This window comes from Chelonia mydas, chromosome 17 (genome assembly GCF_015237465.2).
Source record: "Chelonia mydas isolate rCheMyd1 chromosome 17, rCheMyd1.pri.v2, whole genome shotgun sequence".
In the NCBI taxonomy this organism is placed as follows: Eukaryota; Metazoa; Chordata; order Testudines; family Cheloniidae; genus Chelonia; species Chelonia mydas.
The window spans coordinates 3,974,253-4,000,266 of NC_051257.2; the positions used below are offsets into that span (position 1 = coordinate 3,974,253).

At 50.2% G+C, this 26,014-nt stretch overlaps 1 protein-coding gene across 9 annotated transcripts in view; it reads left to right on the forward strand.

The window, feature by feature from the left end:
- The window catches only part of LOC102934767 (notchless protein homolog 1), a 64,204-nt gene that overhangs the window by 37,919 nt on the left and 271 nt on the right, over positions 1-26,014 (forward strand). For 6 of the 9 annotated variants that reach the window (XM_043530843.1, XM_043530847.1, XM_043530845.1 and 3 more), the window contains 13 exons: positions 5,066-5,179; positions 6,146-6,289; positions 6,915-7,132; positions 7,347-7,426; positions 8,070-8,146; positions 10,832-10,929; positions 12,318-12,510; positions 13,354-13,489; positions 13,874-13,920; positions 14,132-14,334; positions 14,649-14,808; positions 15,005-15,075; positions 15,967-17,242. In XM_043530843.1, the coding sequence (XP_043386778.1) occupies positions 5,066-5,179; positions 6,146-6,289; positions 6,915-7,132; positions 7,347-7,426; positions 8,070-8,146; positions 10,832-10,929; positions 12,318-12,510; positions 13,354-13,489; positions 13,874-13,920; positions 14,132-14,334; positions 14,649-14,808; positions 15,005-15,075; positions 15,967-15,979 (1,554 nt within the window). In that variant the 3' untranslated portion in view covers positions 15,980-17,242. Of the gene's footprint in view, positions 1-5,065; positions 5,180-5,506; positions 5,529-6,145; positions 6,290-6,914; positions 7,133-7,346; positions 7,427-8,069; positions 8,147-10,831; positions 10,930-12,317; positions 12,511-13,353; positions 13,490-13,873; positions 13,921-14,131; positions 14,335-14,648; positions 14,809-15,004; positions 15,076-15,966; positions 17,243-26,014 lie in introns of those variants that run through there. The other 3 variants (XR_006286242.1, XM_043530850.1, XM_043530846.1) reach the window with 3 other exon arrangements.

The following is a 26,014-nucleotide window of genomic DNA, read 5'->3' on the forward strand; positions in this document are numbered from 1 at the left end:
AAAGAATATTTACTTGGGACACAGCAGTAATTAGTTGCTGAGTTTTCAGTAACTTACGACTATCTAGGCTGTCTACAAGAGTATATCAGAATAAAGACCAGTTTACTCTGCTTAAGTTCTAAGATGGTAGAAGACTAGTGGTGAGGAGCCTTGTGTTTTTATCATCGGAGTTATTTGTTTAAACAAGTTTTCCTTCCCAGCCCAGCTTCTGAGGGTTTCTGCACTTAAATCCATAGCAACTTGTCACAAGCACAGGATTTTGACTCCACTGCAGGATCACGGAAGTTGGCAGGGAAGGAGAAAAAGCTTCCTCAAAGTCACAGTGGGGCATTGGAAGACAGACACTAACACCGTATTTTATGTCTGACTGCATCAGAATCCAATCTCCTCCTGCTGGGAAAGCCAAGACTTATCACTGAATCCAAACTGCTGTCTCCCAATATTAGCCATTTACCGGCTTCAGAGGAAATGTAAACTCACCAGGTTCAGGTAAATACATCAAGGAAGAATAGCGTGGAAGCAAAGGCCCCGACCTACACACAGAAATGGCATCAAGTCTTATCTACCAGCCTTCAGGAGCAAAGCTAAAGCTCTGTGGGCTGTTAACCCTTAGTCCAGTGCTATTGTCTAGACTGTCTGTCAAATTAATGCTTATAGGTAATATGACTATTCCTGTCTAAGCTACTTAGCTCCAGCAGTTGGCAAACATTAAGCACTGTTCAAGAATTAGGCTGTTCTCAGCTACTAGGGAAGCAATAGTGGCTGTTGCCTCATTCAGGGTGTACATACATTAATCCTTTCTTTTCTCTCCATAAAGCACTCAGAACTTCTGTTATCCACTGGCTTCTAAGACTGCAATATGAGCCTCTATTCCTGTGGGTGTATTCCACTTGGGCTGTGCTGGAAGGGAAAGTTATCGGCACCCAGCCCGTTTTGTTCTTTATGGTGAATGTCAGTGAACTGCAGGTCCATTAAATCTCCCTACAGATCAGTTTGGCTGCTCATTTAATCAGGGTCTGTAATGAAGATAAGATACGAGGAGATGCTCTAGAAAATATGATATTGAACCTTGTCTTTGTTATGCACTTTTAGAAAATGCCACTTCTAAACTATGATGAAACAAATTAAACTGAGTAATTTTTCTTCCTGGGTGCTGGCTTCTGTAGCCTCTTAGTCTGACTAATGCTCCCCAAAATCTTTGACTTGTGATGCAAACAAATCTAGTTTTTTGGGGTTTTTTTCCAGCCATCAAACTGTTACATCATGGAGAGTAGCAAAGTGTTGCAGTTCACCCTCCAGTCTTCTAACTGTGCACTCCTCCACCACGTGTTGGACGTGGGAGACGGCTACTGCCTTCTTGTGGCATAACGCAAAACCAAAGTAGACAAAATGCAGAACGCAGGCACGTGTCCTAAACTCCTTAAATGTTGCCTTCCTCTGCACCTGGATTTCAGGGGTGATAAGGAGGCCCCTTTTCTCAATGGGATTTAATGGCAAAGCTCACTCTATTATTCCCCTTCTGTTCTCTCTCTCTCTCTCTCTCCTGTTGGGTGGGCATCTACCTAACTAGCATGCATTCATTCATAGCAAGTATGCCTATGGTAGAGAGGCATCTTTGAAAGCACTATCTTTCGGCTGTAAAGTGGATCCTACATGGTTAAATTGAACCCTGCTGCTGCTTTGGAGCCCTCAGTGGACTGGGCACTATAGATGCCAGAGCCCTGACTGTTCCTTGCTGTAGAAATGTGCGTCAGCACCTGTGCTGTGCAGAAATGCTTATCACTGTGGAATAATTGTAAACTGCTGCAGTGTCTGAGAACTGTGAACTCCTCCCTGTTATAATGGGGTGTTTCTCAAATGGAACAATGCTAGTTTGGCTGTCAGCTATTTCTCTAAAAAGCTCACTTCATCTAAATCCGATGAAGTGAGCTGTAGCTCACGAAAGCTTATGCTCAGATAAATTGGTTAATCTCTAAGGTGCCACAAGTCCTCCTTTTCTTTTTGTGGATACAGACTAACACGGCTGCTGCTCTGAAAACTATTTCTCTGTTCATTTTAGCACTAGCAGCAGTTAAGGTGCTTATCCTACAATCTCAAACTGCCTCCCTGGCTGCTGGAAGCCCTAGGTTCCCCTTCCCCCACTGTTATGTATGCACAAATCTGCTGCCTATTGAAAACTGGTACTGTGGGCATGATACAAAATTAATGGGATGTTTACATCAGAATAAATGGCAGGGCTCTGGTTCAGATTGCATTGTTCGTTGTCATATTTAATTCTTTTTAGAACCTCAATTTAAAAAAAAAATTGAATGAAGCTGCCACAGAACTTGTAGCCCACACTGAAGAAAGGTGTATCAGCCAGGTACCTTGCTCTAGTGTTGTCTGGGTGGGGAGACACTCCAGGAGGACGCTTCTTCAGATCCTATCATATAAGCAGAGAGTTGCAAAGCTAGCTATGCAGAGACAGCAGCAGTCTGGGTGGTGCATGGTGGGAGCCAATGACCTCTTTCCAGCTGGAATGCTGTTTGCCTTTTCCATAAATGCTGATGCTTTTGACACAAGCCTAATAGTTGGGGATAAACACAGCCTAAAATCAAGCTCTACATCAAGGCATTATTGAACCCATGTTCTCAAGAGGATGCATAGGAGAAGGATGGCCTACTGGTTAGAGCACAAGACTGGCCTGTGGGAGATCTGTCTTCAGTTCCTGCTCTGCCACAGACATCTTGTTTGACCTTGGGGAAGTCACTTAGTCACTCAGGTCCTGTCTGTATAATGGGAATAATAGCATTTCCCTACCTCACAGAGGTGGGATGAGGATAGGTACAGTAAAAATTGTGAGGTGCTCCAATACTGTGATAGTAGGGGCCATTTAAGAATCTAGATAGCTATCACTGAACAGTTTTACACACCTGGCAACTTCTTGCAAGCAGGTGCCCTCACAATATGAAACACTAGGGAAATCCACCTCCTTGCCACGTAGAAGAATCAAAAAGGGACCATGACACACCCGAAAGTGGTGTATCATGCAACATGTGGGCTAATTCGAAGAAGTCGGGAAAGAGGGATGGAAATCCAAGCAAGTTCTACCCCGGTTTGTAACTCTTCTGAGGGTAGCTGTGGTGCCTAAATAACAGTAATTAGCATCCTTAGGTGGTTAGTAGAATGTGTTCATGCATTTGGCTTTTGCCTCTTTAAGTTCTGTTCCTTCAGAAGTGAAAATAAGTCAGGTGGTGGTCTGGTCTCTCTGCTTTGCAAAACTTGGAAACGATTCAGCAGGATGGTAGTCTCTTCTGCTGGGAAGGAGCCAGGGCTGGAAATAACAAGGGGGTGGGGGCTGCAGGACTGGGTATAGTGGGGAGCCCGGGATTGGAATAGCAAGGTGCCACAGGTCAGGCTTGAGGGGCATTGTTGAGATGTGTAGGGGAAGCCCTCCCAGCACCCTCATATTATGCCCGGTCCCTTAACTGTCGGAAGTCCTACAATTCTGAAATAGGGGGGAGGAAATTAAGTGTGAAATCTTGAGTGGTTACAATTTGCAAACTTGCCTGTGATTTGGGCACTTAGGAGCCTAAATCCCATTGCCTTAAAGTGCTATGTCACATTTGAAAATGAGCCTTAGGTTCCTAAGTCACTTAAGTGCTTTTGAAAATGTTACCAGTATCTTAGTGACAAAGTCAATGAAAAGAAAGGCCAGGGATGAGGATGGAAATAGCTGTGGGAAGGTCTGACAATAATTTGGATTTTTCTGAGTTTGACAAAGGATCTGATTTTTGTTGTGAGCCGGGAGGGAATGATACTGATTTCCTTTGTGAAGTGCTTTGAGATCAACATGAAAAATGCTACAGAAGCACTAGATATTAATTTATCAAAGCGGACTCTTTGCTTCCTCCCAAACTATTTGGATGGTTCCTCTTTTTTTAATCTGTCAAAATGCTCTGGAGCTAGAATATCAGATTGTACCAATATTTTCTGCAGCTCTCTGCTGAGTCTTTGCTGAGGAGTAACAAGTGATTACCATCAGTATGGCGCATAATGGAAGAGGGTTGTATGTACCGTCTAAGGCCCTGATCCTGTAACGAGCTCCATGGGAATCAGGTTCTGCCTGCATGGAACTTGTTGAAGGATGAGGGACGTTCTGGGGTCATGACTGCAGGTCTTTCTAAAAGATGCTTTAGCTCTCTCAGAAGTTATGGACTTGATGCAGAAATTTCTGGGCAGGCTCTCTGGCCTGCGTTCTGCAGGAGGTCAGACTACGTGACTACAATAAATCTCTGATTTGAGACCTAAAGGCTCCTGCTCTTTCAGAGGGATGCTGCCAAATTGAGCTAGGCCCCAGAATAGGTTTCATAAAAGCCATGGCTAAGATCTACAAACCCTAGGAGGCAGAGTCTGAGAGAGAGAGGTTTCCATTAAATTACCAAAAGAAATAGGTTTTGGTCTGTATGTTTACAGTGACCTAGTCTTTGACAAGGTTTGTAACCCAACCATTGCAGATGGTCTAAACCATGACAGCTGTAGAACGAAGTGAAACTGAGTCACCTCTTTTCCCTGTCCAGCTAAGAGATGCAAAATACAAAGAAGCAGGGTTACTGTAGAAAAGTACATTGCATTTTTACCACAACACGTGAATAAGCTAAGGTGATCTTGGGAACATAGGTGAGGCCATTTGTGGAGTGGTTTAATGCCTGTTAACATGACTGGATCCTTTTAAACACACTAGTTACTACTCATGAAGCTGAAAAACATTTGATGCTTCCCCACTGCCAGAACCCAGATAGATTCCTGTGCCCTCATTTGGTGTGTCTTTCTTTTACAGTCAAGTGGAATAACTAAAATACTCCCATTCTTTTCTCTGTTCTCTCTTTTTCCTGCCACCTTGCCACCAGATGCTCGGTTTTTAAGGCTGGTTATTTTCTCTCTCCCTCACCCGCACGTTGTTCGTGCAGAAATCTGCCCCGGGAATTTTTTTTTGTCCTATGTCAGCTTGACCCAGATGTGTGTCTACATCACAGCTGCAATTCCCTTTGCCCAAGGATCGGTTGCTATAGCCTCTCTTCTCCAGCAGGTGGAAGCAGAGCTTCCCGGCCGAGCGGCAGCCCCGGCGCACAGAGATGAGCTCACCATTTCCTCTCCACGTGGGCAGGGCTGCAGTAAACACATGGCTGGGGCTGCCCAGGTGAGTGGGGATTTGCTGGGGCTTGGGGACGGGGGAGGGGGCAGAGGAGGTGTCCCTAACCAAAACCCTTCTAGCAAGAGCTGCTTGCTGGTCCCCCGGGAGAGCCCTGTGGCTGCAAACGAACCCAGAGCAGCCCAGAGAGGGAGCCCTGCCCCATCCCTTCCTTACTTGGGGGAGTCCTAGCTGCTCCTGGGGTTGAAGGAGGGCGTCCCTCCCATTGTAAAGCCGGACCGTGGGGTGGTGTTTAAACCCCCCTCCCCCCAGCTGCCAGGAAGGGGCGGCTGAGCGTAGGAGAGACCCCGCTGCAGCAGATGGTGCCCAGCCTGGGCTGGGAGATTTACCTAGGCAGGTAGCAAGGAGCTGCGGGAGTGAATCAGGCCCCGAGCTTTTTGGAACCTGCCTCCCCAGCCCCAGGGAAAGAGTTTGTGGCGGGAGGGAGATGGGAAGCGTTGGCCGAATGATCTGAGCTTTGGGGTTACTCGGGCAAAGGAGCCCAAGCCAGCGTGTCCCAGTAATGCATGGGGATGGTTGCGGGTGCTGACGTGGTGCCCCTGGAGGAAGGGTCTGGACTCTGGAGCACTGCACGGAGTGGAATTGGGCAGGCTAACAATGTATCTTGGGTTAACAGATAGATGATGGGGCTGGGTGTCAGGCTTCCCGGGTTCTGTACCTGTCTCCGCCAGGCCTTTTGTGTCTATTTCCCAACCTGTAAAATGGGGACAATGAGGGGGAGGAGGTGTGAGGGCTAATGGCAGGAAAGCATCTAGAGATCCTCTGATGACAGTCCCTGTAGAGATGCAGAGCGTCCGGTCATAGGGAGCTTTCTGGCTGTGGTATACTCAGCAGTGTGTGGGTTTTGCTGGTGCCAATCTCTATCAAAGCTCCCTTTGGCAGCTGTGGGTTTGATTTATAGTCGCGCTGCGCCTGGTGTGGGGCTCACCCCCTGATGCAGGAATGTGCTTGCAGGTTGCCACGATGCAAGGGGACGTGGAGAGGCTGCTGATCCTGTTCAAAGATGAGGCTGGCGAGATCCTGGGGTCCCCCTTTGACGTGCCCATCGATATCACGCCCGAGAAGCTGCAGATGGTCTGCAACGCGCTGCTCCAGAAGGTACTTCCCAAGGAGCCTGTGTGTCCCCCCCACTGCTCTAATGGTGGGGGGCAGCAAACTGCGGGTATCCACAGGCTTCATCCCAGCCCCACCTGGGGAGTGGGACTGCACGGAGGGATGAGGCTTCTCTCGGCAGTGCTGAGTGTGTTGGGATGCTTAGAACCGCTCCTGCTGGGCCAAGGCTCCAGGGGTGCTAACCCAGCAGGATCCAGACTGGGTGGCCAGGACCGCCACGTCAGACAATTGTGGCAAAGTGAGAGATGAGCAGTGGGATTTCTGCTGCCACGCCCACGGCTCTGGTCCTCCTGTATAGACGCCATTCATAGCACTGCCTGGGCCTGCGCTGCCCGGGACTCTGACCCCAGGACTCCGTGGATGCTCAGGGATTGGCACAGAGAGGGACTGGGTCGGGGTCTTTCCCATCTGCCCCAGGGCAGATCTGTCAACCACTGCCTCAATTCTGAGCTAGTACTCCTTCCCAGGCTGGGGAAGATGTAACGGGAAGCACACGGGGTCCCAAACTGTTTTCCTGTGGCGGGGCAGGGGGACAGGGAACAGGAGGGCTGTATGAGCCAGTCCTGCCTAAATCTGCCCCAGGTTAGTGCTTCTGCCTCTTTTCATACAGGAGGAGCCGCTGCCCTTGGCCTTCTATGTCCACGATGCTGAAATCGTCACGTCGCTGGAGAACACCCTGGCGGGGCAGGTGGTGGAGACGGAGAGAGTCCTTGACATCATCTACCAGCCCCAGGCTGTGTTCAAAGTGCGGGCGGTGACGCGATGCACCAGCTCTTTGGAGGGGCACACTGAGGCTGTCATCTCCGTAGCCTTCAGCCCCACCGGAAAGTAAGGGGGGGCAGCAGGAGGGCTGCGGATTCTGGGTGCGGAGGCAGGGCAGCGCCAAATGGCTGGGCTGGTTGGGGACCAGGGCTGCCGAAGTTTATAACGCCCTGGTAATGGGGAGACAGGCTAGGTAGTGGGGTGGGGAGAACAGACCGGGAAGGAGCCTCGGCACCGCCTGCCGCCCTGAGCCCAGACAGCCTGTTCCTCACCATCTCAGGTACCTGGCAAGCGGCTCCGGTGATACCACTGTGCGTTTCTGGGACCTCAGCACGGAGACGCCACACTTCACTGCCAAAGGTGGGTGCAGCGGGTGAGGGGGGACCGCATGGGGTGTTCTGAGTCTGTGCCCACCCCTCCCAGTAGCCTCTCTGGTCTGCAGAGTGTGGCCCCTGGGTTCCCTGAGTCGCTCCTGCGCCAGAGACTATCGATGGCTCTGTTGTAACGCTGATGAGTTCACCGGGTCGCCCCAGCCACTGCCCCCCCACCCCCTTTGGGGGAAATCCACTGAGCTGGGCTCATTGCAGTGACTTGCCTCCTCCTCTCGGTTCCCCCATGTGTGCCGTGTGATCGCGTTCCGAGGCTTGGGGCTTGGTGCCAGCTCGGTGTGAGGAGCACATCGCAGAGTGAGCACCACGGATGGCGTGCAAGCTGCCTCGAGTGTCTCCGGGCCTCGATTCCTGGGCCTGGCTGTCTCCTGCCCTTTGGAAAGGCCTCCCTGGAGGTGCTCTGCGAGTGCCCAGGCCACGGTGCAACAAGAAGAGCAGCTGCTCACTGTGGGCCAGCAAAGCGCAGGGAGTCAGACTGGCTGGGACAAGTGCAGGGGAGTCCTGGTCCTTCTCCCCCCCCCACCCCCACCTCCGGACCACAGCTGCCCCTTGAAGACAGGGACAGCTCCAGGATGGGGGGCTCTCCTCACCCCTGCACTCTCTCCCGTCGGCAGGTCACAGGCACTGGGTCCTCAGCATCGCCTGGTCTCCCGATGGCAGGAAGCTCGCCTCAGGGTGCAAAAACAGTCAGGTACATGTCGGCTTCGGCTCAGCGAGGGGCCGGATTCCTCTGTGCGGGGCCAGACCTGGGCCGTGGGGGAGATCTGCCTTGGTGACATCTCGTGGAGAGCCCTTTTCCTCTCTGGGGGAGCCCTCGCGCCCTCATCGATGGACTGAAACCAGACTGGGCCAGCACCGGCCTCCCAGGCAATGGGTCTGCTCCTCCTCTGACAGCCGTGGAAGGAGTAACGCGGCTGGGGCTTTGTTCAAACCCGGGCATTGAAGTGGAGAGCAGGAATCCCTGCAGCCTCGAGGGAAATTGGGCATGGCTGGGTTATGATTGGTGCGGGGTTGCTCCTGGGATAGTCGTCGCGTCTAGGCCTATGGAACACACCTGCACTTTAGCTACTCTCCCAGGCGTTCCCACGGGGCTCGGAGGCACGTCCCCGGCCAGGAGATCTGCAGGCTGCTGGGTTCATTGACACGGATTTGCAAAGATCCTTTGAGCAGGCCGGGTTGGCTGGTACATTGTGTCCTGTGCTGCCCCCTGCAGGCAGCTCTCAATGCTGCGTGGTTGGGAGACCAGCTCCTGGACATTCCCTTGGTCTAGCTTGGGGGTGAGTACCAGCTGCAGACACCGTGCCTTTGGCTGGCACCTGCAGAGCAGTGAATCTCTCTGGAGCCTGATGGCGGGTGCCTTGCTGGTATCACCCCCTCGCCAGTGCAGCTGCTGATTCAACCTAGGTCCTGCTGTGGATTCTGGTGGTGGTTTTATTATGAAGGACAGCAGTGCCTAAAGGCCCCGGCTGCGATCAGGGCCTCGCTGCCCTAGAGGCTGGAGAGACCCAGACAGACCTGCCCCAAAGTAGGCAGGACAAAGGAAGGGGAAGGGAAGCAGGCCCAGAGACCGGTGGTTTGCTCGAGGTCACCGGCAGAGCTGGGGGTAGAACCCAGGTCTCCAGAATCCCAGGCTGGTGCCCTACGCACTAGGCCATGCTGAGCCGGGCTCTGCTGCAGGCTAATGCCATCGGTCTCCAAGGTGGGGGCGTGTGTTTAAACCTGCAGGCAGCAGTGGCATCGAATCCTCACCTGCACCCGCCGGGGTGTCAGAGCCAACTCCCCGCTTAACGCTCCCCAGGGCTTGTTTTCTGTGTCTGTCACTGGCTCAGCTTCTCCCTGGCAAGTCCTTGGAGGAGACAGATCGCCAGGAGTATTCAGGTTCAGCGCTCTTAAGCTCCCGTCTCCGAGCCCGGGAGCTGGGTGAGCGGCATTGAAGCAGGGCCACTCCCCACGGACCTGACGTAGTCCCGTGCCGCTCTTGCTGCGTTGGTGACCCCGTGGCTAGATCTGGGGCTTGTATCCCAGCAGAAGCACAGGGCGGCCTGTGCTGTACCATAAAGGGTTGGCTCCTCGTTTGGGAGGCTGCTTGCTTGCTGGGAACGGGCCCTAGGGAGGTAGCTCTTCGCTTGGGGAGCAGCACTGGGACGTGCTTGTGCCTTTTGAACTTGGGTCTAGATGACGTTGCCACCACTGAGAGGTTTTGTTATTTCAGAACCCCAGGCTGAGCTGTCCCTGCTGGAAACTGCTCCTTCAGGGCGCAGGGCCTGCCGGGCACCCTCCCGGAGGGGCGTCTCTCCTCAGTGTAGCAAGCTGGGCCTGACTGCAGGTAGCCGTGCAGGATGGTGGTGTGGTTGAGAAGTGGGCCTGGGATTGAGGGTTCTGTTCCCAGCTCTCCTGCAGCCTCCCTGTGTGATCTTGAGCAAGTCCCTTCATCTCGCCAGGCCTCAGTTTCCCTTCTGTAAAATGAGGATGATAATCCTTCCTTTCCCTCTCAGGTCTCTTGCTGTGTGTTTATACAGCACCTAGCGCAATGAGGCTCCCGTCTCAGCAGGGACCTGTAGGCACTGCTGGAGCTGCTAACAATAACGACTCCTAACCCAGTCACAAAAACAACAGCCTCCTTCGTTTGCCTCTGCTCTGAGTCAGCTGGGATTGAAGCACGCTAAGAAGAGGGGGACGGACTTCCCGTGGGATCTGTTTAGAGGCATGAGACCAGAGGAGCCTGAGAGCTGCCTGGCCTGCTGGCAGCCCGGAGATGGCCCATTTATACTGTTAACTCTTTGTTAACTAATTGACAAGCATCTGCAGTAAAGTGCCACTCGGGAGGCAGTTCTGGTTTAAACTAACCCTGTGAGCTGTTCTGCTCCAGTTCCTGGCCTCCCCTGGGTTCTCACTGAGCACATGATTAATGCCTCAGCTCCTTGGAGGAGCATTATTCAGAGGGCAAGAAAAACCCAACAAAAAGCCAGCGTGTGTCCCGCCCACGGAGTCCGATAATAACCACCATTTAGCACGTTCTGGCTCTCCCAGCACTCAGCAAGCGTTCGGTAACCCGCTGGCACCGGGTGTCGACAGCTGGAGCGGGTTTGCGAAAAGAGCTGGATAATTTGATGGCTGATGGTTTTGCAGCAGTGTGGGCTAAGATGGGGGTGAACAAAATCTCCTGCCTCAGGGCGTCAGCTGGTGGCTGCAGAGGTTAGGAAAGGAATCCACTCTTCTTCCCCCTGCCTGTGCCAAGGTCCATCCTTGCATTCTTGGCCTGGAGTATCCGGACTGGAAGGGCAAACCTGCCATTTCCAAATCGAGCTTGACTCTCCCTGGGATGCATGTTGGGTGGTATCTGTGATCTAGCTGCCTCGCTTGCTCTGTTGTACAGATATTTCTCTGGGACCCAGACACAGGGAATCAGATTGGCAGGGTGCTCGCCGGACACTCCAAATGGATTACGTGGCTGTGTTGGGAACCACTCCACATGTAAGTGACCTTCTGGCTGGCCAGCCTCCTTGCTTTGCCAGTGGGGAGAGGCCTGCCCCCTGCCTTGGTGATGGCAGAGTAAGTGTGTACAGAGTGAGGCTGAAAAGCAGCCAGTGAATTGGGCACCAGGCTGGGAGCCAGGAGACCCAAGTTCTAGTCCCAGTTCTGCCACCAGCCTGTGATGGGACCTTGGGCTTTGCACGGCGCTCTCATGTCTCCATTTCCCCTGCTGTATAATGGGGATAGTGATGCCAGCTCTCCTTTCTGAAGAGCTTTGAGAGCGATGGATAAAAGGCTTGGGTGAGTTTCAGTCGCCTTTGCTTTACGTTTTCAAAGCACTGTGCAGCCTTGTTCCTGGGAGGTGAGGCTGAGCTACCTCAATCTCCCACGGGGGAGAGCGCGGGGAGCTGGGAGTGGCTTACCCAGAGCTGCACAGACAGTTGTAGTTAGAGCTGGGATTAGCACCCAGGTGTTCCTGGCTCCCTGTCCTGTGTGCCGATCACTAGCCCACCCGTTCTCCCACACACATTCCTCCAGTGAAAGCGGCCCCTAGGGAAAGGTGGCTGGGGATGGCTAAGACTGCGAGTGTCTCCCTTTGTCGGTTCCTTGGAGTGTAACAGGAGCCAGATGTGCTCTTCCCCAGCACCCCTCAGCAGGAGTTTGAAGGGGGAAAGCTGCAGTCCGCATGGTGTCTGGGCCTCATGCACCCTGCCCATGCTGACTGCTCTGCCCATGCCCCCTGCATCCCCAGCCACCTCCGCCATCTGGTTTATTTCTTCTGCAGGCTGATGAACCACACAAGCTCTTTATTCCCTCCATCTGATAAAGCTCCACCTCAGAGAGAGGCGGGGAGGGTGGTGGGGGAAGCTGTAGACGATGATGGAAGAGGTTATAAAAATTAAAAATAGCCCCCATGGAGCAGAGCCCTGCAAATTGAATTCCTGAGTAGGAAATCCCAGCGATTTGGAAACATTTAACTGGATTAACGAAAACTGGTTATAAAAGGAGGAGCGGGGGATGGGGAGGAGGTGGAGGATCCTGCCTGTGCTCTGGAGAACTCGGGATCTGTGTCTCCAGCCAGCCAGGCTCCTCACTCCACTCCTGCGGAGAGGGATGAGCAGCATTTCCACTGCCTTGCGGTCCAAGCGCTGCCAGTCCTCTCCTTGATTAGCGCGTGCAGTGACCATGCTACAGGCTTGGTGCCAGCTGTTAACCAGCCTGCCCCTTCTTAGCTTGAGAGCGGAGGTCAAATGTGCGAGTTGCCTTTCTGTAAGGATGCCCTTAACTCTTCTCCAGCTACGGAGCTGATGCACACCCAGTTGATGCAGGGGAAGAGGAGGCCAGATTTGCTGTCCTGCGCCTTCACTGGATTCCAATTTTCCTTCTAGAAATCCCGAGAGCCGCTACTTGGCCAGCGCCTCCAAGGACTGCAGCATCCGCATCTGGGACACCATTGCGGGCCGGTGCGATAAGATCCTCACCGGGCACACGCAGTCGGTCACGTGCGTGAAGTGGGGCGGAGACGGCCTGCTCTTCTCCTCCTCCCAGGACAGAACCATCAAGGTCTGGAGAGGCCAGGATGTAAGTGTGGCAGCCTGGCGTGTGTGGACTTTGACACCAAGAGCCTGGGCAGGAAGGTAGCTCAAATAAAACGATGCATCAAACCTTAATTGTTGTTCCCAAAAGCTGGAAATAACCAAGTCGTCGCCCATCCTGGCCTTGCATTGCCTCCTGGCTTTAGCCGCATGTGCTCGCTTTCCGGGCAGAGGCAGGACACCCCTCTGGTGGATATAAGGAACCGCGATGATTGTTTCCAGTGGGAATCTTGTCTGCTCCTTGGCCAAAGGAATTGGGTGGTTGTGTGGGGTGGAGATCCTTGGAGCTGCTTTAGAAACGGGAACTCCCCTGGATAAATGACAGCCTGGCAGAAATGGGTTTGGCGCTGCTTGTTGGCAGGAGGGGGAGTGTGTTTTCCCTGTGGGTTGTGGTACTTGCTAACGTATGCTGGAGCCATCAGCAAGGAGAATGCAGAGTTGGCCACCCTTGACTTCACGTCTTGGGCCCTGTCCGTTAGGAATGACATTGAGAGACAGCACAGCCTTGATCGAAGGTGGGACTGAGAGCCAGGAGTTGGTGCTACCCGTGCCCGATTGAAGGTCGGGCTGGGACATACCATGGCCTGACCCCAGCACTGCCAATAACTGATTGAAAGTGGGGCTGGGAGCTGGAACGTCCCTTGGTCTGACCCTCATGCTGCCTGTAGCTGATTGAAATGGGGCCAGGAGCTGGGATGTCCCATGGTCTGACCCTGGCCCTGTCCATAACTGATGGAAGGTGTAGCCGGGAGGTCCTGTGGTCTAATCCTCGCACTGCTGCTGCCTCCCTGTGAGTCCCTTTCTAAGCAGGCAGCCTTTTTGCTTTCAGGGAATTCTCTGCCGCACTCTGCAGGGCCACGGGCACTGGGTGAACACCATGGCTCTAAGCACCGACTACGTTCTCCGCACAGGGGCCTTTGAACCTGCAGAAGCCTCTGTCAACCCGCAAGACGTGAGCGGCACCCGTAAGAGCATTAAGTACATTGCAGGCTGGAGAGGAACAGGGGGAGGAGGTAGCGTGGCCTAGTGGGTAGGGCACAGCACTAAGTCAGAAGACCTGACTTCTGTGCCAAGGTCACATTGGGGAGCTGGGTCCCCTCCGTTTCTCTGTCTAGAAAATAAAACCATGAGCGCCACAGATTGGGAATGCTACACAAGCACTGCATTTTGTTGTTAAAAGTGTGACCCTCTGAAGAGGACATTGTTTTAAACCCCTCAAAATGTCCCTGTCAAAATCCTTCTTGAGTCACAAATCTGGAGGGAGAAGACGTCTTAGATCCTGCCTTTAGAGATGTTACACGTTTCCTTTAACCTCCCGATCGCTAATCTCCCTTCTCTCCTGCACACAGTGGCAGAACTTAAAGAGAAGGCTCAGCACAGGTACGACCAAGTCAGGGTAAGTTTCCGTTAAGAAATGCCCCCCTCTCCCCCCAGTGCCAGGCTTCCTACCGTTGTTGCTGAGAAAAAAATGAATAAATGAATCTCCGTGACTGGCTAAAGATTTCCTCCAGTTTGTCTGCGTCAGGTTTGCATCTGAGCTTTGAAGGGCTCGGTCTGTGTGAGCCGAGGCTCGGTGTTGGGGTGTGCTGATTGTTTGTTTATTGCAGGGGCAGGGACCGGAAAGGTTAGTGTCTGGATCAGATGACTTTACGCTCTTTCTGTGGGCCCCAGCAGAGGACAAGAAGGCGCTGGAGAGAATGACAGGCCACCAGGCATTGATCAACCAAGTGCTCTTCTCCCCAGACACCCGGATAATAGCCAGTGCTTCCTTTGACAAGTCCATCAAGCTCTGGGACGGCAGGACGGGAAAGTAGGTTCTCTCGTTCTAGGACAGACACGATGTTTGCAGTTCGCTCCATGCAGTAACACAGAAGGAAACGCGCCTGTCTCCCTGCCATGGCTGAGTCAGGACCTTCCCCTCTGCGGCCTTGCACACGCACGCACAGTCATTACCTTTTGTGGTTGTGCACCTAGTGATCAGAGCAGGGCACTCGGACTCTGGGCTCCTGGTTCCCTGCTGTGCCACTGACTACCTGGGACCTTGGGCATGTCCCTTTATTTCTCCGATTCAGAGCATGCACGTGTGTCTGACAGCCCATCCTCACCCCTTCCCCTCTCTGTCAGATACCTCACCTCCCTGAGAGGGCACGTCTCCGCGGTTTACCAGATTGCCTGGTCAGCAGACAGCCGTCTGCTGGTGAGCGGGAGCAGTGACAGCACGCTGAAGGTGTGGGATGCCAAGACAAGGAAGCTGGCCATTGATCTCCCCGGCCACGCAGACGAGGTAGGATGCCGTTGGCCAAGGGGCTCACACTAACCTGCCCTGGAGAGGGCAGAGGGCTCTCAAACGCTGTGGCCACCTCCAGTGTCTCTGAACAGTTGGGGAGTGTCTTCTGCCAGGGGCCTGAGGTTCTTCCCTGCCACCGGGGCTGCGTGGCCCTAAAGGAGTGACGGGAGCTCCTCTCTCTCTTTGTTGGTAGGTGTTTGCGGTGGATTGGAGCCCAGACGGACAGCGAGTAGCCAGCGGAGGGAAAGATAAGTGTTTAAGGATGTAAGTATCCCCTGGGGCCTGTCCCCCAAGAAGCAGAGCGTGGCTTCTGTGCACTCTGTATATTAACGCAGCCTGCAAAGGAATGTACTGAGGGGCACGTTCTGTATACAGAACCACTGGGCCCACCATCACCCTCTTGCCTCACCTGACAAGCTGGGCTTTTGTTATGATTAGTCTTATAGGAGCCCCAACTGAGTTTGGGGCACCATCATGTGAGGTGCTGCACAAACACACAGTAAGGGACAGCCCCTCCCCAAAGAGGTTAGAGTCTAAATACAGTCAGGTCTTTGGGTTCTCGATTAATTCTGCACAGCGAAACCATTCGGCTCTACTTCTGCCTTTCTGCAGAGCTTGCATTCCATTCAGCTCTGATACACCCGCTCTCTGGTGCCTGGGGACCTCTCGCGGCTCTCAGGGAAAGCTGACCTGAGCAGAACACCCAGAACCCTTTTTCCCCCCTTACAAAGAGATTTTCCCTTGCAGAATCTGGGCCGCTGGGCCAAATTCCAGATTGATTGGCACCCTGTGCCTAGCTACCCCAGCAAGGAGCCACTCCCCAAGGTGGAGGGATAGACATGCATGGACGTCAATACGACAGCAGAATTTAGTCCCTGTTCTCTGTACCAGTTGTCACTGTTGTGCTTGCAGTTGGCCAGCGTTGGGGAAGGGACACCAGAGCAATCCGACTCAGATCCTCTTTCCACCCTTGTTCTCCCCCCTCAGACCTGTGCATACAGGGATTCGCCCGTGATCCAGTGGCCAGTTAACTGCGCTCACCATATGAATCTAGTGCAGAGTGCCTCGCTGTGCCATTCTGCTGTCTGCAGCGGACGGTGCAAAAGCCGGAGCTGATGCTGCGCTGATGACTCTCAATGTCCCTTTCATTTGCAGATGGAGACGATAGGAGCAGTGAAGAGAACCCGCCAGTTCTAACTGGCCCTGTCAGTATGTCCGGGCCTGGCAGCTAACCAGCTCAGCGTGGACTGTGGTGTTCCGCCTCTTACACACCACACTAGCTGTCCCTAATTAATTTCTGTGAAGGGAGATTGTAATTCAGATTTAATGTGAACCAAAGAACTTGCCCTACTGCATCCAGATGATTTTGTCTGCAACCATGAGTACCCTGGACCTCCACTAGTTCCGATTCAGCCTGGTTTCTGTTGAAACGACTGCAGCCTGTACTCTCTGGCGGGGAGAGAGAAGAGGGGGTGGGGGTCTGGTCATGCTTTTTGCCTTCCTTGCAAATGGAGCCTGCAGGGGCTAAAGCTTTTAGTGGGGACAGAAAAGCATGTCCTTTCCTGACCTCTGGAGAGAGAATGGGGAAAACCATCACACTGTTACCTTGCAAAATTCTACTCACCCGTTTTGCCTGGGCAAAGAACTGTTTAACGGGTATGTAAGAGAGCCTTGGCCGCCTTCGTTATTCAGGTGAGGGGAGCAAGGTGGCTTTGCCCCTGGGCTGGTAAACTTTCCCCTTGCATATCGTTCACTCTGTTGGCAATAGCCCAACCCGCCTTAGGCTAAGGAGCCCAATTCTGCTTGGCTGTTTGTTCTGAACTAGGGCAGGAGGGGGAGCAGGCGTGAAATGAAAACTGGTGCAGACACTGTGTCGAGTTTCCAGGTCTCAGTTGTTCTCTGAATTGCGGAGAAGTGAGCACGCGTGCCTGAGTGAATCTGTGACCGCTCCCTGTTCCATGCACATTGCCTGGCTCGGGTGCACCGTGCACTAGGAAGGATGGCATATGAGGCTGCTATTGTGTCTCTTGCGTCCTGTTGCGGGTTGTCTGTAGGGTTGAGGTTGTCTCTAAAGGCTGTTCCTGTGCCTTTGAAGTCAATGGCAAAACTCCCCTTGACTTCCATGGTGCAGAACTGGTCCCTTACTGAGTTTATCTAGTACATTTCCTGTGTCAGGTGGGTGCAGGGAGCTGTGTCACTTGTCCTGTTGCAAAATCCTGTGTGTTAATATTTGTTAAGTTGTTCTTAGCCAGCATGGAGCGGGGTTTAAGTTAATGCAGCCCAACATTTTGGGAGGCAGGTCAACCTGGATTTAACTTTTACTTCCAAGGAATTTTAAGAAGAGTGCAAGTCCAAATATGATTAATAAGGAACAGATAGAATAATGTCAAGTTCTCTGTCACAATTGCAATAAATTTACGTTAAAGACCAACGCGCACTCGCGCTCTCTCTCTCTGGCGCTCCTTTGTTGTGGGTTGTGCTGGATGTTCAGCAAACAGTTGTTTGGGGGGTTTTTTCAGTCTCTGTACTAAACTTTCGAGTTGTTGATTGATCCTGGCTTGGGGGTTGCTGTGCAAGCCTAACACGGTGTGGCGAATGCCAACAATGGGCTTGTAAAGGGGAAGGAAGAGGAAGATGGTCCAGTGATTAGGGGTGTAGCCTCAGACTTGGGAGACATGAGTTCAAGTCCCTGATCTCCCACAGGCTTTCTCTCTGACGTTGGGCAAGTCATTTAGGGCTTGTCTACACTGCCACTTACAGCGCTGCAACTTTCCTTGCTCAGGGGTGTGAAAAAACACCCCCCTGAGCAATGCACAGGTGAGCGCTGTAACGTGCCAGCGCTGGAGCCACGACTACTCAGCCACGTTAAAGTGCTGCCATCTCTGCCCCGCGTCGGGAAGCACAAATGCTAGAGGAGCAGACAGCTAGCGTGAGTTCCTGACCTTCCCAGGGGTAGTGGAGCTCAGACTCCCAGCCACGCAGCGGCAGGCTCTGGCCATGGGCTCCAGCTGTGTGGCGGAAGATTCCAGCCGCAAGCTCTGTCCTCCAGTCGCAGGGCCCAGCGGGCTCCATCCCCCAGTCCCTCACCCATCCACCCTATCACCTCTGGCCCCCGCTGCTTTCCTACCCACCTCCCCATCCGACCAAGGCTTAACCTGGCTTGCCAGGCCTGAGTAAGTCTGCTTCTGTGAAAAGTGATATTTGTATGTTTGTTAATATCACTTTTCACTGCCTCCCATCTAGCTAGCAAGTCTGCTGCTCTGAAAAGTGTTATTAACAAACATACAAACATACACTTTTCACAGAAGCAGACTTACTAGCTAGCAAGTCTTTAAAAAAACCCCAAAAAGCAGAAGAAACAACAACAAAAGACAAGAACAAGCAAAGCACCGTATTTGTGTTTCTATTCTGTATAGGGCCAGTAAAGAATAGACATAACCGTTATTTTTATTATTGAATCTGCAAAGAAAAAAAAACCCTATATAAATAAATTACTATGATTTGGACATGTGCATGTACATATTTATTTGTTTTTCCTAAAATTAAATAAGTATTTTAGGAAAAATTGTCTGATGGCCGCACTCTAATAACCTGAAATAATCAGCCTAGATCTATAGGTAAAGGGGTAATAAGGCCACTATTGCTCAGCTGGAAAGGACTCTGCTGTAGTACATCGGGAGACTCAGAACCTAATGGAGCCTGAGGCATTCTGTGTCAAAGATGCCTTTACAACAGCTGTCCCCTACACACCTTGTCCCCAGCCTCCATTCAATGCGGCTTAGCACCTACCTAAGTTAAATATCTATGCCAAAGGAGGTTTTTCTGTACAGATTGTTTCCACGTGTCATAGCCCGTCTCCCTTTGGTTACTGACAGAACCCAAATCACCCTGCCGTGGAGAGTGAGAATGCCACAAAGCTGGTTTAGTTAGAGCCGTGGGGCTTCGTAATGGTGCTCGTTGGTCCCACTGGGGCTCATGAAGTGCTGTAATTTACATCTCATGGCTTGCTCCATCCCAGGGTTGTGGGCCTGCATTCATGAACAGCAAGTCCAATGCAGAACATTCAGTTCTTGCTTGTCACGAGTAGATCCTCTCGTTGCCTATTTGTTCTTTTGCTGATGCTACGCAGAAAGTTGTAGTTTTATAGACTCCCCCGAGCAGGATACTTCTCATCCCTGCATGCTGCACTGTTAGCATGGCCTGGGTAATCTAATTTCAGCTGTTGAATGGAAGATAGAGACCAGGATTCATTGTTCCAGAAATGACCACAGCCTATCGGCTCTTCAGAAACGGTAATCACAACAGAAAGTTGGAACAGAAAGTTACTGCTCTCCAATCACTATTCCTCTTTTAATATCTCCCACTCCGCGAACCAGCTCAACTGGCATATCTTCACCAGATCTTTAGGGAAGAACGCAATATCCTGTACACATACGGCTTTATTAATACACTTCCTCTACTCGCCTCTTACTGAATTTTAAGGCTGTGCGTCCATCTGCACAAGGGAAGCAACCCACACTTTGTTGAGGTGACGGTTGTGGAAGAAGGCAGGGTGGTTCTAAGTTGCAGCTAAGAATGCGGTCCTACAGTCGCTCTCCTCCTTGGGAAGGAGGAAAACAGAAGCACAAAGGTGAATGAAAAGGGAACTCCCAGCTGTCAGGCCCCCAGATGTGTCTATAGCCTTATTTTTAATATAACTGCTCAGGATGGAGGAGGAAAAACCTAAAAGAGACTTAGCTGTTATTTAAGGCTTTGTGTGTTCAAAGAAGCTAATCCACCCTTCAACTTTTCCAAAGTAGGTGGTGGTATCCTCGTTTTACAGATGGGGAAACTGAGGTATAGAGCGATGACAACCCCACAGCTTGTCAGAGCAAGGATTAGAACTTGTGATTTTCATTTCCAGCTGTCTGTCCAGATCCTCCAGAGGATCAGCTCATGCATCTCCAACCTGAGCATGGCTTTTTCAGTTGCATGAGGGTAAGCTTCTTCGCATTCTGACCTAAACTGGCAGGTAGTGTCACTGTGCCATGCTAATGAGTTGCTGTGTTTCACTTCAGAGGTGCTTGCATTTCGGTGGCTCAGAAAATTATCCTGAAATTTGTTATTTATATTACAGTAGTGCTAGGTTTGGGCCCCCATTGAACTAGGCACTGTACATAATCAGAGATGGCCTCTGAGACGGCACAATCTAAAGAGACCAGACAAGAGAAGGGTGGGTTGGAGATAACATTGCCCCTTAATGATAACCAGCAACGTGCTTTATTGTGGATGCCAATCTGATCTGAAATGCTCTCTAGCAAGGCATATGGGGCTAGATTTTCAGAAAGTTCAGGCTCACAAAAAAGGAATTGCTCATGAAAACCTCTGGATTTAGCTCTTCAAGTGCATATGAATTTGGGATCCTGGGAGAAGAAAGGTGCTATGTAAATAGAGTTTTTTAATTGGAGATCACATACGTATTTGTATTACCATAGCCCCTAGGCGCCCTATTCACGGACCAGGACCATTGTGCTAGGCACTGTACAGACAGATCGAAAGACGTTCCCTCCACAAAGTCTCATTTGTGCTGTAGTTCTTCAGCCCCAGTGCCTGACCTGCTCATGAGGTTACTCCTTTCATTCCTCCAGATGTGACCTTGGTGTATCTCGTCTGCCATGATAACACTGACAATGCTGAGCCTGCTCAGCCATGGGTCAAAGGCACTGGTACGCCTCTGCAATAGGCACCAGATAGCGGTGCAAGGCTTGTGAACGTCAAAGCCTTGTGGGATGTTTAGAATAATCTCAGCAGATTATCCCTGCACATTTAGCCGTTGATCTCAGACACTCCACTCCTTAGAGCCTGGCTTGGCCATGCATGCCTGAGCTTTGAGGGAGATTTACTTATCTGCTGGGATGCTTTTGGCTGCTGATTCCGAAACAAATAGCTTTTCCCTCTGGCCAGATCCGAACCTAGATAACGCAGCTCCAAGTGGTCACCATCTTTTCTGCCCCTCTTCTCTGTTCTGGCTTCAGCATTTGATGCTAAATAGTATGCATGGAAAAGAGAAACAGAAGACCTTAGACAAATAGATGGAGCTAACATGAAGGTACCAGCCACTGTGACTGGGAATATCTGTGTGTCCTCCAAAAGGTGATGTTCCAGCTTTAATTTTCTTTCAGCTGATTAGTCATGTGGTTGCAAATCCATCAGCCACATGGTGAAGTGGCAAAAACCAATTGGGCAGATTCTCCTTGAAACACGGCTACTAATATTATTAGGTTCTAATATTAATATTTTTGCCATTTACATAGCTCCAGCTTTCATGTGAAATAAACCCATGGTCCTTCCCATATGTGCTTGTTAAAGAGCCCATGATGCTTTTTGCAAGAATGTGATGGTAACCTCAGAATCTTGATCAAACTTCAATTTAAGTGTCTTCCTGCCTAGCTAAATCCTTCTCTCTGCAGCTTTGTGTGGATACAGCATTCCTCACTTCATATCTCAGACTCTTTTGTAGTGCTGTTGTGTACTGTTAAACAGCTGCTGTGTTCCACCCCAGAGGTGGCTGCCGTTTTAATGGTTGGTAAAGTGAACATGATATATCTCTTGCCTTCTTCCAGGTGGGGATGTGAGCTTTAACTAGTCAGTGATTATTGAAACACTTTGAAAACTTGGATAAAAGGTGCTATAAATGTGCAAAATATTATTACTTGTAATAAAATCGAAATATGTGAGGTAAGAATCTCATTTTTCACCAAAGATCTTTGATGTGATTTTAATAATCAAATATCTCTTTCTAAAATCCCTAATGTTTGTCTCTGGAAAATACTCATACAGCCCTTCATGACTGGCTAGCAGCTGTGTTGTAGGGTTGCCAATTTTGGTTGGACGTATTCCTGGAGGTTTCATCAAATCACATAATCTTTAATTCCTGGGGACTCCAGGACAATCCTGGAGGGTTGGCAACCTTACATAAATGCATGTACTGAAATATTTAGGTTTTCAAAAGCCAGCGTTTGGTGTAAATGTCAGTATATGTTCCTGTGTTTTCATTCCAATTTCAGCTGAATTATTCACGAAATGTGCCATAAAGTTTTGCCTATTGCACAGGTATTTGTGTTCCTTGTCTAACACAAGAATGCTTGTAAGTGTATCCAGCTAACACAGCCCCGCTATTACAAGGATCTCTCCTCACGCTTTCTGGTATATAATTATATGATGCCTCTGTTTACGCCACCATTGAACTCCTTATAACTCCCTCATTAAAGCAATACCTCTTAGCACTGTTCCTGGTTTCTGAGGACTTTGTGATGGGGATGAGGAGATGCGCCGCTCCTGGGAGGAAAGTTTGGGGACTACGAGTTAAAGGTCAGAAGTAATTAAGAAGGGGGAAGTGGTGTGCAATCACTTCGCCGAACCGTGACTCAAACAGACCTGTACTGCGGGGATTCACAAGCCAGCTGTGTGATGACCTCACCATGATCCTTTAGGTCACATTTAAATGAGTGGGGCCTTGACTTCCTGCTGACATACAGCATCAATGCTCTGGCCTCTTCTCACCAACGCAGAAGGCTCATTTAGTGGTTTATCTGTCATCTTTGCAAAATGGCAGAATCCCAATCCCAGGGGCTCAGCTCATCGCTTGGTTTTTCCCAGGTCGATAACTTGACTCCCCTGGGGCTGACTGGCTGAGGAGCGGTAGAAGTCTTTCAGTGGAGACATTAATGCCTAGTGTCTTACCTGCTCTGTGTGGAAGTTAAAGGTCTCTGGCTGCTTTTCGTAACCTAGTTCGGGGGTTCTTGGCCAAAATTTCCTCTCCCTCTCCTGTTTGTGTGGGGTACTGTGTGCAGGTTGGGTGGTGTCTGCGCTGCAGAGGTGGCTGGGTGTCAGGGGCACTATAGGGACGTGTTTGTAAAGTTCTCAGGTGTCCTTCAGAACAGAAAGATGCTATGGAAACACACAATATTAACATCTTCATTCCAGGCAGCTGAAAGCAAGACGAAATTGTGCCATACAAATGCCAAAGGGTACTAAAACCTCCCCCCTCTCCGAAAGGTACTGGAATTATTAGCCTCATATTACAGCTGGAGAATCTCTGAGGCAGAGAGAGGAACTGACTTGCTCAAGGACATGCAGCATGTCAGTGGCAGAGCCAGGAATAAAACATATAGGTCTCCTGACTCCCAGTTGCCTTCTCTAACCCAGAAGATCACACTCCTTGACATGTTGCATGACTTCAGCACGCAGGGAATTTCTAGGGGCGCTGTATGTTTTTGATGCAGTGTTTGTCAGGTTACATGGCTCGGGCCTGCAGAGATGTTTATTCCCTGTACCCTTCCGCTCCCTGACTGTGCCATATGACCTATACCTGCTATCTGGAGGGTCCTGAGTGGGGGAATGAGTGGATCCTTTTATTTGTACATTTTCCTGTTGCTTCTTGTCCTCCCTTCTGGGCTATGAATGGAGCTAGATTTCTCCCTTTTCTTAAGACCAATTTTCAAAATGTCACTTTGGTACAAAATGCGATACAGAGCTAGAGATTGGAGACCTTTCTTTATCCCCACTGGGGGGAGCATTGGCGTAGCAGAAGTGTAAACTGCCCGTTTATACCTCTCCTTGGTTTCCTGGCAGCGTGCTTCACCACTGTGATCTGCAGGGTCCACCTCCTAAGGGTGAGAGGGGAATACAGTTCACTTACATTTTGGTCTTGCTCTGCTGAGAGTACAAATACAGGTGACACTTGTGGACACCTGGAACTGGACTGACAGAAACTCATTTCAGAGAGGCCAGCCAAGACCCCAATTCAAACTAGTGGACTAGGCCAGCTCCTCAAAGATATTTAGGCTCCAAATTTCAATGGAAGTTAGGATCATAAATCCCTTTGAGGGATCTGGACCCTAGAGCCAAACTCCACAGTCCTTTCACTGAGCAACATTTCCATTTATTTTTTGACTTCGCCACCGGAGTTCAAATCCTCCGTAGCCGGTTACAAATCCTCATGCGATGAGCAGTAAATGTTGTTACGCTGATCAAATTTCCCAGCTTCTCCCTGTCACTGTTTCATTTTGGACCACCAGCTTCCTGTACAGCTCTCTGCTGAAATTAACCCATTCCTAGGCCAGCAGACAAGGAAAGCAAGACAAACCGCTAACAAAGGAGTGTGATCACTTGGTGCTGTCAAGGGAAATGAATGTGTTATTTTCAACCCATATGGGATAATTTCTGTCTAAGAAATTCCTAAAGTGTCTGTCTCAACAAATACGATTTATGGCCCCTTTGTGTTGCCATTCTTCTAAGCAGGCTGTGTGAAGTACAGCTTTTGGGTGTAGGGCATATGCCAGCCTGGAGAGACAGACTCATGCCGGAATGCAAGAACAGAGTCATTTTTCACGAAAACGAGTTTCTGAATGTCTAGCTTGTTAAGATTGGTTTTGTTTTTCTCCTGGCTTGATTTTTAAATCAGTGCTGTTAATATATATTAAAACCCAATGCTTTGAGTTACTACCAACACCTTAGATTATGATGTAACTGAATTTTATTTATTTATTTTTTAGTGTTGATCTGTTTTACTTTTTGCCTTTACCCTGCTGACTCACTGAAATTAGTCTGATCAGTTTCACATTCTGGTTCTTGTTTGTTAGCTCAGGGCTGAGGTGTCATGATACAGAAAAAAGTTTACATTTAAAAAAAAAATCCTTTAAAAAGTCCTGTTTTGACACAAAAGCATTCATATTGGTGTTCTGTAACCCACACACACTTATCTGTAAAGCCAAAAGTTGTCCTACGTTAGGCTAACACTGTCCCTTTCAGTTATATTTAGTGCTGCATGTCTTTTGTCTGCTCAGATCTTTGAAAAATATTCTAATTTAAATGGTTTTGACAGGGATGAAAAAAACAAAGGTAGTAAGTGTGGTGCATTAAGGTAAGATTATGGAGAGCAGCAAAAAACAAAACAAAACCCCACACCATTCAAAATAGGGAGGTTAAGTCATGCTTTCCTGAATGTCTTGGTGGGATACATGTGCCAGAATATCATACTGTTCAGTCACTGTTTGCACATGCCAAAGTGGGATGGCGCCATGTATCACATGAGAGAACATGTACTGATCAGTGTGGGACTCAGGGCACTGACCCTAACTGGCAGCATCAACAGCTGTTTATTGTGTGCACCTCCTGATGTTTATAACTGCTTGAGTGCTGCCCAATGCCAAAAGCAAAACACAGCTGGTGCCTCCCATTCCAGGTATATCCGTTGTTTGCTGGAACAAAGGCTGGCACTCGAAAGGGGTGCAGGAGTAAGAGAGTTAATCATTCATTACAGCTAACTGCAGAGGGAGGACAGAGTTTTCAGTGGAAGAAGTTGGCTGTAAGGAGGGATTTGAGGTAAAGGGAAAGCACTTGGCACAGGGGTGTAGGGATGCTGGTCCAAGCATAGGGAGGTGGGTGGAAATAGATGAAGGGGCAAAGAGGAATGAGAGGAAATGGAAGTGGGATGAAGGTTAAAGGCTTCATGGGACTGGCATGTTTCCTGACATTTGGATTTGTTGAAGTAACAGTCCTAAAGTTGATCTACAAATGTCTAGGACACAGGCTGGAGGTGGAAGGGGCCCCTGCTCGTAGAGTTTGACCATAGGTAATTTTAAAACATCATCGTTTATTACATTTGTACATGCTAGCTGTGGTTGTGTGTTTTCCACCATTGTTGCTCTATGCATTAAGTCCTCTGCTAGGTTTGAGCTGCGGCTTGGTCTTACTGATGGAGCACCAAGTAAATTTCCTAGCACAGAAAAGCCTAAAGAGTTAATAACAGGGATGCAAAAAATCGTAGTGCAGTACAGTCCTGTTTATCTGCAATGCGTTGGGTGGTAACAGAAAATATTGGTGGAGGTGCATGGCAGCAGACACACAATTCACAGGGGAGTTAGGAAGTTGAAATTAACGTAGGCCACTTTGAGTCCCAATCCTGTAGTCAGATCCTTGTGCTTCGGGGTGGGCGGGGGCGGGGGCGGGGGGGGGGGGGGGAATCTCACTGACTTCAGCGGTACTTCGTGCAGGAGCAAGGGTCTGCTGGCATGGGTTGGATCACAGAAGAAAGGTCTTGGAGAATATTTCAAATCACAGAGGGGCGGTGGAGTACTCTCAGTTTTGGGTCTCAAACATGGATGTAAAAAAGCTTTCTTTTCATCAGCCTGAGCCCAGTGGAAATGTTCTCGTTCAAATT